General features: G+C 46.6%; 1 protein-coding gene across 1 annotated transcript in view; it reads right to left on the bottom strand.

Moving 5' to 3' along the window:
- Nucleotides 1–15,413, bottom strand: part of APOO (apolipoprotein O) — a 35,434-nt gene that overhangs the window by 3,901 nt on the left and 16,120 nt on the right. The window contains exons 7-8 of the mRNA XM_064151997.1: nt 12,236–12,343; nt 1,733–1,827 (exon numbers count right to left, since the gene is read on the bottom strand). Of these exons, the coding sequence (XP_064008067.1) occupies nt 1,759–1,827; nt 12,236–12,343 (177 nt within the window). The 3' untranslated portion in view covers nt 1,733–1,758. The remainder of the gene's footprint in view (nt 1–1,732; nt 1,828–12,235; nt 12,344–15,413) is intronic.

The raw sequence follows: 15,413 nt of genomic DNA, 5'->3' as shown, positions 1-15,413 counted from the left end.
GACGCACTCTAAACCTCTCCCCAGCTTTGTTTCTCTTCTCTGGACACTCTCCAGCACCTCAATGTCTTTTCTGTGCTGTGGCACCCAGAACTGAAGCCAGTGCTCAAGCTGTAGCCTCACCAGGGCTGAGTACAGGGGCACCATCACTGCCCTACTCCTGCTGGCCACACTGGGTTTGATCCAGACCAGGAAGCCATCAGCCTTCTGGGCCACCTGGGCACTCTGCTGGCTCATGTTCAGCCAGGTGTCCATCAGCACCCCCAGATCCTTTTCCACCAGACTGCTTTCCAGCCACTCTGCCCCAACCCTGTAGTGTTGCTTGGGGTTGTTGTGACCAAAGTGCAGCACCCAGCACCTGGTCTTGTTAAATCTCAACTGAAAATACGTTAAGGAAAACAGAACATCAGAAGATAGCTTTGCTTTAAGCTGGTGATGAAACAGTGAAATGCTGTCCCTCAGCAGATGTGTGCATTCCACCACATCTGCAAACATTTCTGACTGGTGATAACACATGGGAGAAAAAAAATGGTGCAGTTTTCTATATCAGGACTTTCTTTACACAGTTGTCAAGAAAAAGAAGATAATTTTCCCTGGTCAACAGGACATTGCATATGAAAATAATCAGGAGTCTCTGTGAGTCTAGGATTGCTTTCTGATGAACAATGGAAGTCCTCCTTGAAAATAATATAGGGAAAGATAAGCCACCATGTTCAGAGAAGACAGCCTTCAGCAACTGCTGACAGGGCAGCCAGCATCTGCTATTTTGCATTAAATTATGTCCAATTGCATTTCATTACAAACATAGAATGTTCTGGGTTGAAAAAGACCTCTGGAGACCATCTAGTCCAACCTCTCTGAAATAAGCAAGGACATCTTCAACCCAATCAGATAGCTCAGAGCCCAGTCAAGCCTGACCTTACCTGTTTACAAGGATGAGACACATCTGGGCAACCTATTCCAGTGTTTCACCACTGTCTGGTACCTAGTCTAAATCCACCCTCCTTTAGTTTGAAAACATTACCTCTTGTCCTGTTGCAACAGGCTCTTCTCAAAAGCCCCATTTAAGCACTGAAAGGCTGCAGTATGCTTCCCCCCCAACACCCTTCTCTTCTCCAGACAGAACAATCCCAACTCTCTCAGCCTATCCTCAAAGGAGAGGTGCTCCATTCCTCAGATTGAAGGGAGTAGAACATCTCTGTTACGAGGAAAGGCTGAGGGAGTTGGGGCTCTTGAGCTTGGAGAGAAGGAGCCTGAGAGGTGACCTCATTCATATTGATAAAGATGTGCAGGGCAGTGTCAGAGGACAGATTCAGGCTCTGCTCAGGGATGTCCAATGATAGGTCAAGGGACAATGGGTGCAAGCTGGAGCAGAGGAGGTTCCACGTGAACATAAGCAAAAACTTTTTCACTGTGAGTGTGCCAGAGCTCTGGAACAGGCTGCCCAGAGAGGCTGTGGAGTTTCCTTCTCTGGAGACATTCCAAACCCACCTGCATGCGTTCCTGTGTGACCTACTCTAAATGACCCTGCTCTGGCTGGGGGGTTGGTCTAGATGATCTTTGGAAGTCTCTTCCAATCCCTAACGTTCTGTAAAGAGTAAAAAATTAAAACCTGACTTTCCCTCTACTTCATCAATCTGAAGAAGATAACTGCAAGTCAAACTTTCAAATACTCAGCTTTCCCAGGTCATTTTGCTGTTAAAGCCACACAGGATTGTCAGCTTTCATCCTCTACCTGTTCAGTGCCAATGACGTGGTGTTCTACTTCCGAGCCTGCTCTTCATTTGAAGCAGCATGGATATCCAGGTGCTTGTCACCATCTGCATCACCCTTGAGGAGGAAAAAAGATGCACAGAACTTAAACTGAGACAATCCACAATTAATGTTTTTGCCAGAACAGAAACCCTCTTCAAGAGCTGAAACAAAAACTTCTTGGAAAACCAAGCGGTTGATGAGACTAATGCAGTATAATAGACCCAAATATGATCTTTTCCCAAAGGGTTTCTAGATTTCAGTCTTCCTGAGCAATGAAAGCATTTGAAAGAAGCAGCAGCTCAACAGAAATGCTTTAATTGCCTCATTTTGTCTGCACTAATAACACAGGATGAACTCCCACAGAGGACTTGCTGTTTTGCATTCTCTGAATTCTGTGTGGATTTATACAATAGGTCTCTTTTAGTCCCTATCCTTTGAGAGAGGTTTTCACACTTTCCCTGGAATAAATGATAGAAATCACAGAACAAAGGCAGGCTTGTTAGAGTGTCTGCTTCATCTGTTTGCCAACTATGCTACAACCAACAGACATCTGATTATAGTTTTTAATAGATATCAATATTAAAAATACCCAAAACTTCAAGTGCCACACATGTGGCTAGGAGACTGAAGCATATGACACAGAACAACAAGCTCAGACATTTGGGTCTGTTCAGTGAGGAGAAGACCAGACAAAGACAGAAAATAATTGCTATCCACAGCTCCTTAACAGGCATTTACTTATTTGGAAGAGGAGAGCATCTTCTCAAAAGCTCATGTCAAAAGCACACTGAGCAGAGGATCATAGAATCATAGAATCAAGCAGGTTGGAAGAGACCTCCAAGAGCATCCAGGCCAACCTAGCACCCAGCCCCAGTCAATCAACCAGACCATGGCACTAAGTGCCCAGCCAGGCTTGGCTTCAACACTTCCAGGGACAGTGACTCCACCACCTCCCTGGGCAGCCCATTCAATGGCAAATCACTCTCTCTGCCAACAACTTCCTCCTAACATCCAGCCTAGACCTCTCTCAGCACAACCTGAAACTGTGTCCCCTTGTTCTGTTGCTGGGTGCGTGGCAGAAGAGATCAACCCCACCTGGCTACAGCCTCCCTTCAGGTAGCTGTAGACAGCAGTGAGATCACCCCTGAGCCTCCTCTTCTCCAGGCTGCACACCCCCAGCTCCCTCAGCCTCTCCTCACAAGGCTGTGCTCCAGGCCCCTCACCAGCTTTGCCTGCCTTCTCTGGACATGTTCCACTATCCCAGATCTCTCTTGAACCAAGGAACCCACAACTGGACACAGGACTCAAGGTGTGGCCTGACCAGTGCTGAGTACAGGGGCAGAATATCCTCCCTCATCCTACTGGCCACACTGCTCCTGATCCAGGCCAAGATGCCATTGGCTCTCTTGGCCACCTAGGCACACTGCTGGCTCATCTTCAGCTACTATCTACCAGTACCCCCAGGTCACTTTCCTCCTGGCTGCTCTCAGCCACTCTATCCCCAGCCTGTAGTACGGCAAATTTCTCTTCAATCTGAAGGGGGGGGGGGAAAGGTGTCACAGCACTGATCAAGCACTGGGGCAGGGAACTTTTTCAATCTCCACCCAGCACTTGACTGCACATGGCCTGAGATACCAAATGTAACTCTGAAGCTGTGTCTGCTTTGAGCAAGAGGGCTCAAAGTGAAATGATCAAGAGTCACACCCAACTTCAGTTATTCTAGACATAAAATCATATTGGATTTTCTTTTTATATAAAAAACAGATAGATTTTTACCAGTATGGATGGACAATGTCCCAAGAGAGGGCAGAAGAGACTGGGAAACAAGCATTTGTCAGGATGAGTTAAGTGTATGTCCCAGCATAAATTAAATACTATGAATGAGTAAGAAGCTGGACATGAGCCAAGTGTATACTTGCAGCCCAGAAGGCAAATGGCATCCTGAGTTGCATCAAAAACATCGTGGCCAGCAGATGGAGAGAGCTGATTCTGACACTTGGGTCTGCTCTGCTGAGACCTCACCTGGAGTACTGCATCCAGCTCTGCAGCCCTCAACACAGGAAGGACATGAACCTGATGGAACAGGTTCAGAGCAGGGCCATGAAAATGATCAGGGGGTTGGAACATGTCTGCTACAAGGACAGGCTGAGGGAGCTGGACTTGTTCAGTATGGAGAAGAAGTTTCCAGGGAGACCTTATAGCAGCCTTCTAGTACGAGAAGGGGGCCTGCAAGAAGGCTGCAGAGGGACTTGCAAAGGCTTGCAGTGACAGGACAAGAGGCAATAGTTTGAAATGAGAGAAGAGAATACTTAGATTGGATGTTAGGAACAAGTTCTTTAGCATGAGGGTGCTAGAACACTGCAACAGGTTGCATGGAGGTAGCTGAGGACCCATCCCTGGAGATCTTCATGGCCATGCTCAAAAAACGCCCTGAGCAACCTGATCTAGTGGAGGATGGCTCTGCTGACTACAGGGGGCTTGCACTAGATGACCTTTGGAGGTCCCTTCCAACCCAAACTATTCTGTAGTTGTAGGAGTCTAAGAATAAGGCACCGAGACTATGAGACTCTGCATATGCTGCACTAGAGATAGAGATTCAATTATGAAGGCAATTCTTAATTTTCTTACTCAAAACATGCCTGGGAAGACCTTTAAAAGGTTACTCTTTCTTTCAGAAACTTATTTTGTTCTCATCTCTACCACACTCATTTCAAAACAGCAATCTGTTCCACTATTTTCCTCTACAGGAACTTGTAACTGGCAACATTTTACTACCATTTACAAGGAAGAACCTGACTCACAATGCCTCATCTCAGGGATTACTCAATTCTGAACAAATGAACTAAAAATAAATTGTTCACACAGAGGTTTCTGCCATTTGTTTGTTTTAATTTGTGACAATACCACTTAGGTGAACTTCTTTTTGTTGTGCTGAAAGAGGAAAAAAAATTCCCAAGCAAGAAACAGATCATAGCATCATAGAATCAGTCAGGGTTGGAAGGGACCACAAGGATCAGCCATTGCCAACCCCCCTGCCATGCCCAGGGGCACCCTACCCTAGAGCAGGCTGCCCACAGCCTCAGCCAGCCCGGCCTTAAACACCTCCAGCCATGGGGCCTCAACCCATTCCAGCCTCTCACCACTCTCCTGCTCAACAAATTTCTCCTCACCTCCAGCCTCACTCTCCCCACCTCCAGCTTTGCTCCATTCCCCTCAGTCCTGTGACTCCCTGACAGCCTAAAAAGTCCCTTCCCAGCTTTTTTGTAGGCTCCCTTCAGATACTGGAAGGCCACAAGAAGGTCACCTGGAAGCCTCCTGTTCTCCAGCCTGCACAGCCCCAACTCTTTCAGGCTGTGCTCACAGCAGAGCTGCTGCAGCCCTTTGAGCATCCTCCCGGCCCTGCTCTGGACACACTTCAGCATCTCCACATCCCTCTTGTCCCAGGGGCTCCAGAGCTGGATGCAGGACTCCAGGTGAGGTCTCAGCAGAGCGGAGTAGAGGGGGGAATTAAAGGGGTGAGTCACCTCCCTTGACCTGCTGGCCACACTGGCTCAGTTCCTTCCTCAGGTTCTGGTGAGCTCAGCAGATCTCACCACGGGACTCATCCTCACCAGATCTATTAGGCATGATGATTTATTTCATTCAAGTCACCCCACTGCTAAACTGTTATTCCTCACCCAAACTCATTTGCTGAATTAGCAATTAAAAGGTTTTGAACTCCATCCACCCTGCATGTGCCCACTAGGGAAAAGTGAGCCTGAGGGAGGCTGATCAAGCAGTGATGTGGGCAGGCAGAGAAGGGCTGGCAAAGGAAATACAGACACTTCATTTTACAGGCGAGTGTCAAAGTCCTCTAGTCACAACCAGCACCAGTTCAGAAGCAAAAGAAGTGTGTTTAGATCAATGACCCAGAAGACAGACTTCCTCTGTGTCATGATGCCCTCTTGTAATTAGAAGCAGGCACATATTCAAGATGGACTTTCTGCTTCAACACAACCACTGCACAATATCTCTGGGTAGACACATTAGACTTCTGTCCCACTGCAGAAGGGGAAATGTTTTGCATTCTTATGTTTCTGAGAGTTTCAATTGAAAGGTGACTGAAATGTCCATAAAACAGTCATGAGCATGCTGGGATTCCATGGGATTAAAACAAACAAACAACCAACCAAAACCATAATTTGAAGTAGTATTGAAAATTACACATGTCAAGAGAGGTTCTCCTGCCCCTCTACTCTGCCCTGGTGAGGTCACATCGGGAGTACTGTGTTCAGTTCTGGGCCCCCCAGTTCAAGAGGGATGTACAACTGCTTGAGAGAGTCCACCACAGAGCCACAAAGATGATGGAGTGGAACATCTCTCTTATGAGGAGAGAATGAGGGAGCTGAGGCTCTTCAGCTTGGAGGAGTCTGAGGGTTGACCTCATCAATGTTTATAAAGATGTAAAGGGTGAGTGCTGAAGATGGAGCCAGGCTCTGCTTGGTGATGCCCAATGACAGGACAAGGGGCAGTGGGTGGAAACTGAGGCATAAGAGGTTTTATTTAAACATGAGGAGGATTTTTTTGCCTATGTGGATGACAGAACACTGGAACAGGCTGCCCAGGGAGGGTTGTGGAGTCTCCCCTTCTGGAGATACTCAAAACTCACCTGCAGTGTTCCTGGGTGACCTGCTCTAGGTGCTTCTGTTCTGGCAAAGGGGTTGGACTGGATGAACTTTTGAGGTCTCTCCCAGCCCCTGACATTCAGTGATTCTGTAAAAGGACTAAAAGAGTTACCAGACTTCCACTGGTAACTGCTAAGATCAGAACTGTAAAACTTCCCTTTGGCAGGAAGACAGGGTTGGACTTGAAAGAGGAGCATGGACAGCTCTGGGTCCCTCAATACAAGAGGGACATGCACCTGATGGAGTGGACAGAGGAGGGACACAAAAATGGTCAGAGGGCTGGAACACCTCTGCTATGACGACAGGCTGAGAGAGTTGGTATTGTACACTGCAGAGAAGAGAAGGTTCCAGAAGACCTTAGAGCAGCCTTCCAGAACCTAAAGGGGGCCTACAAGAAAGCTGAGGAAGAACTGTTTATAGGTGCATGTAGCAATAGGACAAGAGACAATGGTTGCAATTGGAATCATAGAATCAGTCAGGGCTGGAAGGGACCACAAGGATCAGCCAGTTCCAACCCCCCTGCCATGGCAGGGACACCCTACCCTAGAGCAGGCTGCACACAGCCTCATCCAGCCTGGCCTGAAACACCTCCAGGGATGGGGCCTCAACCACCTCCCTGGGCAACCCATTCCAGCCTCTCACCACTCTCACGCTGAACAACTTCCTCCTCACATCCAGAGAGGAGCAGATTTAGATTGGATGTTAGGAACAATTTCTTTACCATGAGAGTGGTGGAACACTGAAACAGGTTGCCCAGGGAGATAGTTGAGGCCTCATTCCTGGAACTATTCAAGGTCATCCTTGACAAGACTCTAAGCAAGCTAATCTGGTGGAGGATGTCCCTGCTCATTGCAGGAGGAGTTGCACTAGAGGACCTTTGGAGGTCCCTTCCAACCCAGACCATTCTATGATTCTCTGATCAGAATGCTGCACTGTAAACAGTGTATCCAAAACCTCATCCAACTAAGTTGCTGTATGGAGGGGCTCCACCAAAAGCATTTTGAAATGTAGCAGCAGAAGGCCCTGGAATTCATCTTTTTTGGCAGAACTTTGAGATTTCAGTTCCTATGACCTCAGTTTGGCAGAGGTTTTTGCTTTATAAAACCTCCAGAAAACAAACATACCACATCTATCTGAATGACATCTTGCTGCACAAACACAAAGCTATGCACAGCTGTGATACCTATGACTATCAAACAAATTATGAGCAACACAACAAAACAACACAAGCCAAGAAGAGCCACCCATCTGCCAGCCCATTTACAAGAATTCTTTGTGCAGCAACAGCAAAACGCTGCAGTGAATGTCACACAAACAAAAAAAAAACCCAAAGCAACATCTTTTGTCCTGGCATGGTTTTGTGAAATGGAATACATTTGCTATAAGGGCAACTCAAAAATAACATTTCTATTTGTCTTCTAGCACAACAGTAAGAAATAGATATACAAAAAACCAGCCCAGCTCAGGGCTGTCAAATTAAGAGAGAAGTCTAAGAATTTATCCTGGAACGTCAAATTTTGTACATGATAGTTAGAAGCATTTCATTTCTTCTGTCACACTTCTGTATCAGTAAAAGCTCCAATATAAAATACAGAGAATCACAGAATCATCAGGGCTGGAAGGGACCTCAATGATCAGCTAGTTCCAACTCCCCTGCCATGGGCAGAGACACCTCACATTAGATTGGTTTGCTCAGAGCCACATCCAGCCTGGCTTTAAACACCTCCAGGGATGAGGCTTCCACCACCTCCCTGGGCAACCTGTGCCAGTGTCTCACCACCTTATAGTGAAGCACTTCTTCTTGATGTCTAATCTAAATCTCCCATTCCCCCTAGTCCTATCACTACCTGACATCCTGAAAAACCCAAATCTGCACCTATCCACTCAACATTCTCAACTACTGCTTCAGCAATGCAGGCCAAAGGAAGCTGCAGAGCAGACTTCACCCATTAGAAATAGTTTTCAGTCCATGTTCTAGTGACACAAAGAAGATGAAGTTGCAGATATGAGGCAAGAGTGAGATAGTTTGGGCTCTTTAGCTTGGAGAAAAGGAGCCTGAGGGGTGACTTCATTCATGTTTATAAAGATGTGAAGGGAAGTGTCAAGAGGAAGACAGAGCTAGGATCTGCTCATGGATGTCTAATGGCAGGACAAGGGACAATGGATGCAAACTAGAGCAGAGAAGGTTTCATGTGGACATAATGGAAAACTTTTTCCCTGTCAGGGTGCCAGAGCCCTGGAACAGGCTGCTCAGAGAAGTTGTGGAGTCTCCTTCTCTGGTGACATGCAAAAACTTGCCTGTCTGCCTTCCTGTGTGACCTCTTCTAAGTGACCCTGGCCTGGTAGGGGCGGTTGTTCTAGATGATCTTTGGAGGTCCCCTCCAACCCCTAACATTCTGTGACTCGGTGTGACTTGAAAAGCATGTGACTTTTCACAAGCGCTATTCAGCTGCTCTAGACACCATGGAGACAATACCCTGTTTTGAACAACTTCAGAGGGCAAAGGAACAATGAGGGATGCAAGCTCCACTGTAAAAAGACCACTGAACATCTGAAATGCAGACAGTTCCATCAAGTGCATAGAGCTTCTTCATACGAGTCACAGGACGTCTGTATCTTGCCTAATCCACCAAGTTAAACGGTAGCAGTTAACACCAACGATACCTGAGCGGTCAGATGGACTTCAGGAGTAAAGCACTCAACCCCGTGGTGCAAATAACATTTTTTGGCAACTAAAGGGTGTCATTTAAAGATTCTGCAAGGAGGAAGAGAGAGAAGGAAGGGAGGGAGGAAGGGAGAGAGGAAGGGAGGAAGAGAGAAAGGGAGGGAGGGAGGGAGGGAGGGAGGGAGGGAGGGAGGGAGGGAGGGAGGGAGGGAGGGAGGGAGGAAAAAAGAGAAGGGAGGGAGGAAAAGAGAGAAGGGAGGGAGGAAAAGAGAGAAGGGAGGGAGGAAAAGAGAGAAGGGAGGGAGGAAAAGAGAGAAGGGAGGGAGGAAAAGAGAGAAGGGAGGGAGGAAAAGAGAGAAGGGAGGGAGGAAAAGAGAGAAGGGAGGGAGGAAAAGAGAGAAGGGAGGGAGGAAAAGAGAGAAGGGAGGGAGTGAGGGAGGAAGAGAGAGAAGGGAGGGAGGAAAAGAGAGAGAAGGGAGGGAGGAAAACAGAGAGAAGGAAGGGAGAAAAAGAGAGGGAAGGAAGGGAGAAAAAGAGAGGGAAGGAAGGGAGAAAAAGAGAGGGAAGGGAGGGAGAAAAAGAGAGGGAAGGGAGGGAGAAAAAGAGAGGGAAGGGAGGGAGAAAAAGAGAGGGAAGGGAGGGAGGAAAAGAGAGAAGGGAGGGAGGAAAAGAGAGAAGGGAGGGAGGAAAAGAGAGAAGGGAGGGAGGAAAAGAGAGAAGGGAGGGAGGAAAAGAGAGAAGGGAGGGAGGAAAAGAGAGAAGGGAGGGAGGAAAAGAGAGAAGGGAGGGAGGAAAAGAGAGAAGGGAGGGAGGGAGAGAAGGAAGGGAGGAAAAGAGAGAGAAGGAAGGGAGGAAAAGAGAGAGAAGGAAGGGAGGAAAAGAGAGAGAAGGAAGGGAGGAAAAGAGAGAGAAGGAAGGGAGGAAAAGAGAGAGAAGGGAGAAAAAGAGAGAAGGGAGGGAGGAAGGGAGAGAAGAGAGGAAGAGAGAGAAGTGTGTTTACTTAGTGGTGTCTGCAGTTCTGCATGCCGTTTGTTTTTCTGCTGAGGTGGCAAGAGCCTGAATAAGCCTTACAATAAGATGAAAGCTTCAGAAGTTTTTGCCTTCCAATAACAAGCACGTGTTTCCTTTGGAAAGCCTGGGGCACAATAAAATAAAAAGCTCAGCTAATTTTTACTGCTGCTGTCAGTTTGTCTCTCTGAAATATTTTAATGTTGCATAGTTCTTTGAGATGCTTTTTGACAGCCTAGGTCTTAGAAAGGTACAACATGATTGGCTAACCTTTGCTCAGTCAAAGACCCATGGAAGTGCATTCACCAAAGTGCCTCAGGCCAGCTCAGGATGAATATCCACTGAGGAAAGTCTCCACTCTCATAAAGCTTTCATACAAGACATTCATAAGAGCATTCCTCCAAACCAGATTGTTTGGAACTTATCCCAAATCTAGACCTGCCTATAAAACTGTGCCATGCCTGCAGCCCATTCAAGTGCAACTGCCTCTCCAAAGCATCCCTCTTTCAGTAGCCACCCAATCTCTTTACACCTTAGGCCTCTGGGTTGCAAGCACTGTAGTTTGGTCAGATAGGACTTCTAGTTTACAACAACCCACAAGCTCTACCTCACTGCCAACCCAGCATGAGCTGTTACCATTTGTGAGCTATAGCTCAATCAGGAGGTTCAGAAAAAAAGACCCAAGACTTTCTGCTGGTTCAAAGTTGCTTTCAAGCCAACTGTTAGTTTGCCAGGCTACGTTAAACAACTGAAACAAGAGATGGGAATCAGTCTGCAGTTAGGGCAGCAGTTTGTATCCACAGACTAAGTGCAGTTGCTTAGAAATCAGGAAATCAAAGATGCAGTGAGTTTAGATGTGAATTCACAACCACAGAAACTTTATCCTACACACCTGAACTTTTATTTCAGCAGCTGTTAAAAAACATTCCCTGAAATCCTTACAGGCTCTCCCTGACACACATTTAATCAACTCACACAGTTCTCTGGTCCCCACACTCTGCTTCACTGAGCCATCTACATGTATTTCTTAAGGACAAGTGTAGAATCTTGCAGCTAAGAAGAACCCCATGGACCACTATAGGTTGGGAACTGACCTGTTGGAGAGCAGCATAAAGGAAAAGGACCTGGGGGTCCTGGTGGACAGAAGGATGCCCATGAGCCAGCAATGTGCCTTTGTGGCCAAGAAGGGCAATGGCATCCTGGGGCACATTAGAAGGGCTGTGGTTAGTAGGTGCAGAGAGGTTCTCCTCCCCTCTACTCTGCCCCGCTGAGACTGCACCTGGAACATTGTGTCCAGTTCTGGACTCCTCGGTTCAAGAAGGACCTCAGGGAACTGCCTGAAAGAGCCCAGTGCAGAGCTACAAAGATGATGAAGGGAGTGGTACACCCCTGTTGAGGCCAGACTGAGGGAGCTGGGGCTCTTGAGCTTGGAGCAGAGGAGCCTGAGAGGTGACCTCATGCATGTTGATAAAGATGTGCAGGGCAGTGTCAAGAGGACAGAGCCAGGCTCTGCTCAGAGATGTCCAATGACAGGACAAGGGGCAATGGGTGCAAGCTGGAGCAGAGGAGCTTCCATGTGAACAGAAGGAAAAACTTTTTCCCTGTGAGATTGCCAGAGCTCTGGAACAGACTGCCCAAAGAGGTTGTGGAGTCCCCTTCTCTGAAGACATTCCAAAACCTGTCTGGATGTCTTCCTGTGTGACCTGCTCTAGGTGCTCCTGCTCTGGCAGTGGGGTTGGAATGGATAAACTTACAAGGTGCTTTTCAACTCCTAACATTCTGTGATCAAAAGAAACTAAACTTTTAATGGCAGCCTTCTGGATGAGAAGTGAATAACCCAAAGTTTCCTGGAAAAGGTCTGTTAAGTATGAAATCACACAGCTCATTATCTGTGGCTAAACCTCTAAGAACTGCAGATCCCTTTAAACTCTGGTTTTAGGACTAGACAGCAACATCTAATGGAGCAGCAAACAGTGGCAGCACCATGCTAGAACATGTTGAACAACATTCAGTGGGAAAAGGGAGTGAATTGGGAACAAAATTCTTCTTTCAAAGTCTACTTGTGCAATGGGAAAAAACTATTTCAAATGTTCAGGATGAAGCTTGCAAAATTATGATGTTGTTTTTAATTCAGAAATCTACTTACCTTATTAGTTTTTTCACCAGATTTCTTCTTCTTGGGATAATCCTTCCAAAGAGATTCCACTGCAATATATCCCTGAAGGCTCCAATCATACAGCTGTGTGCCAGCAACCTTTGAAACAGAAGATATTGGGAAACATGAACTTCATCATCTGGGCAATATTATTTTGCTCTGTGGAAGAAATCTCAAACCATGAGAGATCTTTAGCATCTTCCTGTTCAAGCTCAGGGTTGCCAGCATTAATAAACACCTTAAAAACAAATTACACTAGAGTCAAGGTCAGGCTGGATGAGGCTCTCAGCAACGTGATCTAATGGAAGATGTCCCTGGTCAGTGCAGGGGGGCTGGATTAGATGACCTTTGGAGATCTCTCCCAAACCAAACTGTTCTATGATTCTACAATAAGCAAGGCCAGTAAGCTGAAAATACAACTGTAAGAAAAGGGGCAGAATGATGCTACTTGGAAACAGTTCTGGGTTTCTTAGTATCACAGAATCACAGAACTTGATTTGATGTAGTATTTGATGTTGAACAAATTTAACGGGCAGCTTGCAACAGGATGAGAGGGCATGGCCTGAAGCTGGGCCAGAGAAGGTTTAGGTTGGATATTAGGAAGCACTTCCTCATGGAAAGGGTCATTAGACACTGGAATGGACTGCCCAAAGAGGTGGTGGAGTTGCTGTCCCTGGAGGTGTTTAAGGACAGATTGGATGTGGCACTTAGTGCCACGGTCTGGTCGATGTGGTGGCATTAGGTCATAGGCACTTAGTGCCACGGTCTGGTCGATGTGGTGGCATTAGGTCATAGGCTGGACTTGAGGATCTCAGAGTCTATTCCAGCCTCAACAATTCTGTGATTCTGTTAAGATGTGCCAATTATTTCTTCATTTGATCACACTCATTTTAAAGAGACAGAAAAATCTGACTTAGCTTGTCACTACTTTGCAGTTTCACATTTACAATTCATGCTGCTTTGACAGAGCACCAAGAGTACCCCTCTGTTTCTTTTTACTCATTATTTAGGTTGGAACTAAATGATCTTCAAGGTCCCCTCGAACCTAAACCATTCTAAGAATATTCATAGCATTATTTTAAACTGAAAAGAGTGTTAGGTCTTTACAGCTCCATGCTCAGGCCAGTACTAACTTTCATACCACTATCAGTTTTCTGACAAGTAAACAGCAAAAATGGACAGTCTGCCCAAGTAGACAGCTGCCAAATTGTAGGACTCCTATAATAAGGATATTTCAAAGTTTATTCTGTTAGGTATTTAGAGTGCTTTTAAGTGCTTTAATTATAGAATCACAGAATGACTTGAGGTGGAAGGGACCTTAACCATCACCAAGTTCCAATCTCCCTGCCATAGGCAGAGACACCTTCCAATAGTTCAGGTCACTGAAGGCCTCATCCAATCTGACCTTGAACACCTCCAGGGAGGGAGCATCCACAATCTCCCTGGGCAACCTGTGCGTGTCTCACCACCCTCACTGGAAATAATTCCTTCCAAATCTCCAGTCTAAATCTCCCCTTCTCAAGCTTCAATACATTCCCTCTCCTCCTATTAATAAAAGCCCTTTTAAAAAGTCCCTTCACAGCTTTCCTGTAGCTGGGAAGGTACTGGAAGGCTGCTGTATGGTCTCCCTGGAGCCTTCTTTTCTCCAGGCTTAACAGCCCCAACTCTCTCAGCCTGTCCCTACAGAGGAGGTTCTCTAATCATCTTTGTGGCCCTGCTCTGGACCTGCTCCAGCAGTTCCATGTCCCTCTTATGCTGGGGGCACCAGAACTGGACGCAGCACTCCAGGTGGAGTCTTATAAGAGCAGAGCAGAGTTTAGCCTCCCACAGCTAACCAAATTTTCAAAGCTCTGCACACCTCCCAAGAGCTGCAACCCAGACATATATTCACAGTTCACATGGGCTGAAAAACACATTTCTAGACAGACTGCAAGTTGCAAATTACCAAATCAACAGGAGTGTGGCCAAGAAGTTTTAATAACCACCCAATGCATGCTCTGATGAACACGACACTGAAGCCATACTTTAGGCTTGTGGTTTCCACCTCTCATGGAGCAGCTGAAGAGGAAGCAGGTGGGTACTGAAATTGCCACCACTGGTCCTGGGAGTGACAGTTCCAAGTAGGAAAAGTAAAAGGACCAACCATAACATAAGCAGTTCATTCAACTGTTCAAAGCATTCACACTAACACTTGTACAAAGGGCTCCTTTCAAAAGAGGGACACAGTTCTCCATGTAGTCATCTGGAATTCTTAATTTGTGGGAGATAACAATTTTCAGCTTGTTTGTGTTAAGTTACAACGTGTTGAAATACTACCCTCTGCTTCATGCACCACTCTAAGTAAGTTTGTAAGCTAAAATTTAAACAAAAAAAACCTTGAAAACTCACACTGACTGCTTCTCTGAAACAGTTTGCAAGTGATTTGGGGACACAGACACCACAATAGGCACTACTGAAGCATCACCAGCAGACTCTAAAGTCTAATGTGCATGTGAACAAGCTCCCATGTTTTAATTCCACCAGGATCATAAGCATATAATATTTTATCTTATGTTATGTGTTCCTCATGGGACACTACAGGTTGGAGGCTGATCTGTTGAGAGAGCAGCTCTGGGGAAAAGGACCTGGCAGTCCTGGTGGGCAGAAGGATATCTATGAGCCAGAAATGTGCCTTTGTGGCCATGATGGCCAATGGCATCCTGGGGTACACTAGAAGGGCTGCAGTTAGTAGGTCTAGAGAGGTTCTCCTCCTCCTCTGCTCGGCCCTTCTGATGCTACATCTGGAATATTGTGTCCAGTTCTGGGCTGCTTGGAGAGAAGGAGCCTGAGGGGTGACCTCACCTCAGTCATGTTGATAAAGATGTGCAGGGCAGTGTCGTGAGGACAGAGCCAGGCTCTGCTCAGGATGTCCAATGACAGGACAAGGGGCAATGGGTGCAAGCTGGAGCAGAGGAGCTTCCGTGTGAACAGAAGGAAAAACTTTTTCCTTGTGAGGGTGCCAGAGCTCTGAAAAAGGCTGCCCAGAGAGGATGTGGAGTCTCCTTCTCTGAAGACATTCCAAACCTGCCTGGATGTGTTCCTGTGTAACTGCTCTAGATGGTCCTGCTCTGGCACAGGGCTTGGACTGGATAATCTTTCCAGGTCCCTTCCAACCCCTAACATCCTGTGA

The sequence above is a fragment of the Pogoniulus pusillus genome, chromosome 12 (assembly GCF_015220805.1).
Source record: "Pogoniulus pusillus isolate bPogPus1 chromosome 12, bPogPus1.pri, whole genome shotgun sequence".
In the NCBI taxonomy this organism is placed as follows: domain Eukaryota; kingdom Metazoa; phylum Chordata; class Aves; order Piciformes; family Lybiidae; genus Pogoniulus; species Pogoniulus pusillus.
The sequence above is the reverse complement of the archived record's forward strand: the minus strand, read 5'-3'. Positions and strand labels throughout refer to the sequence as shown.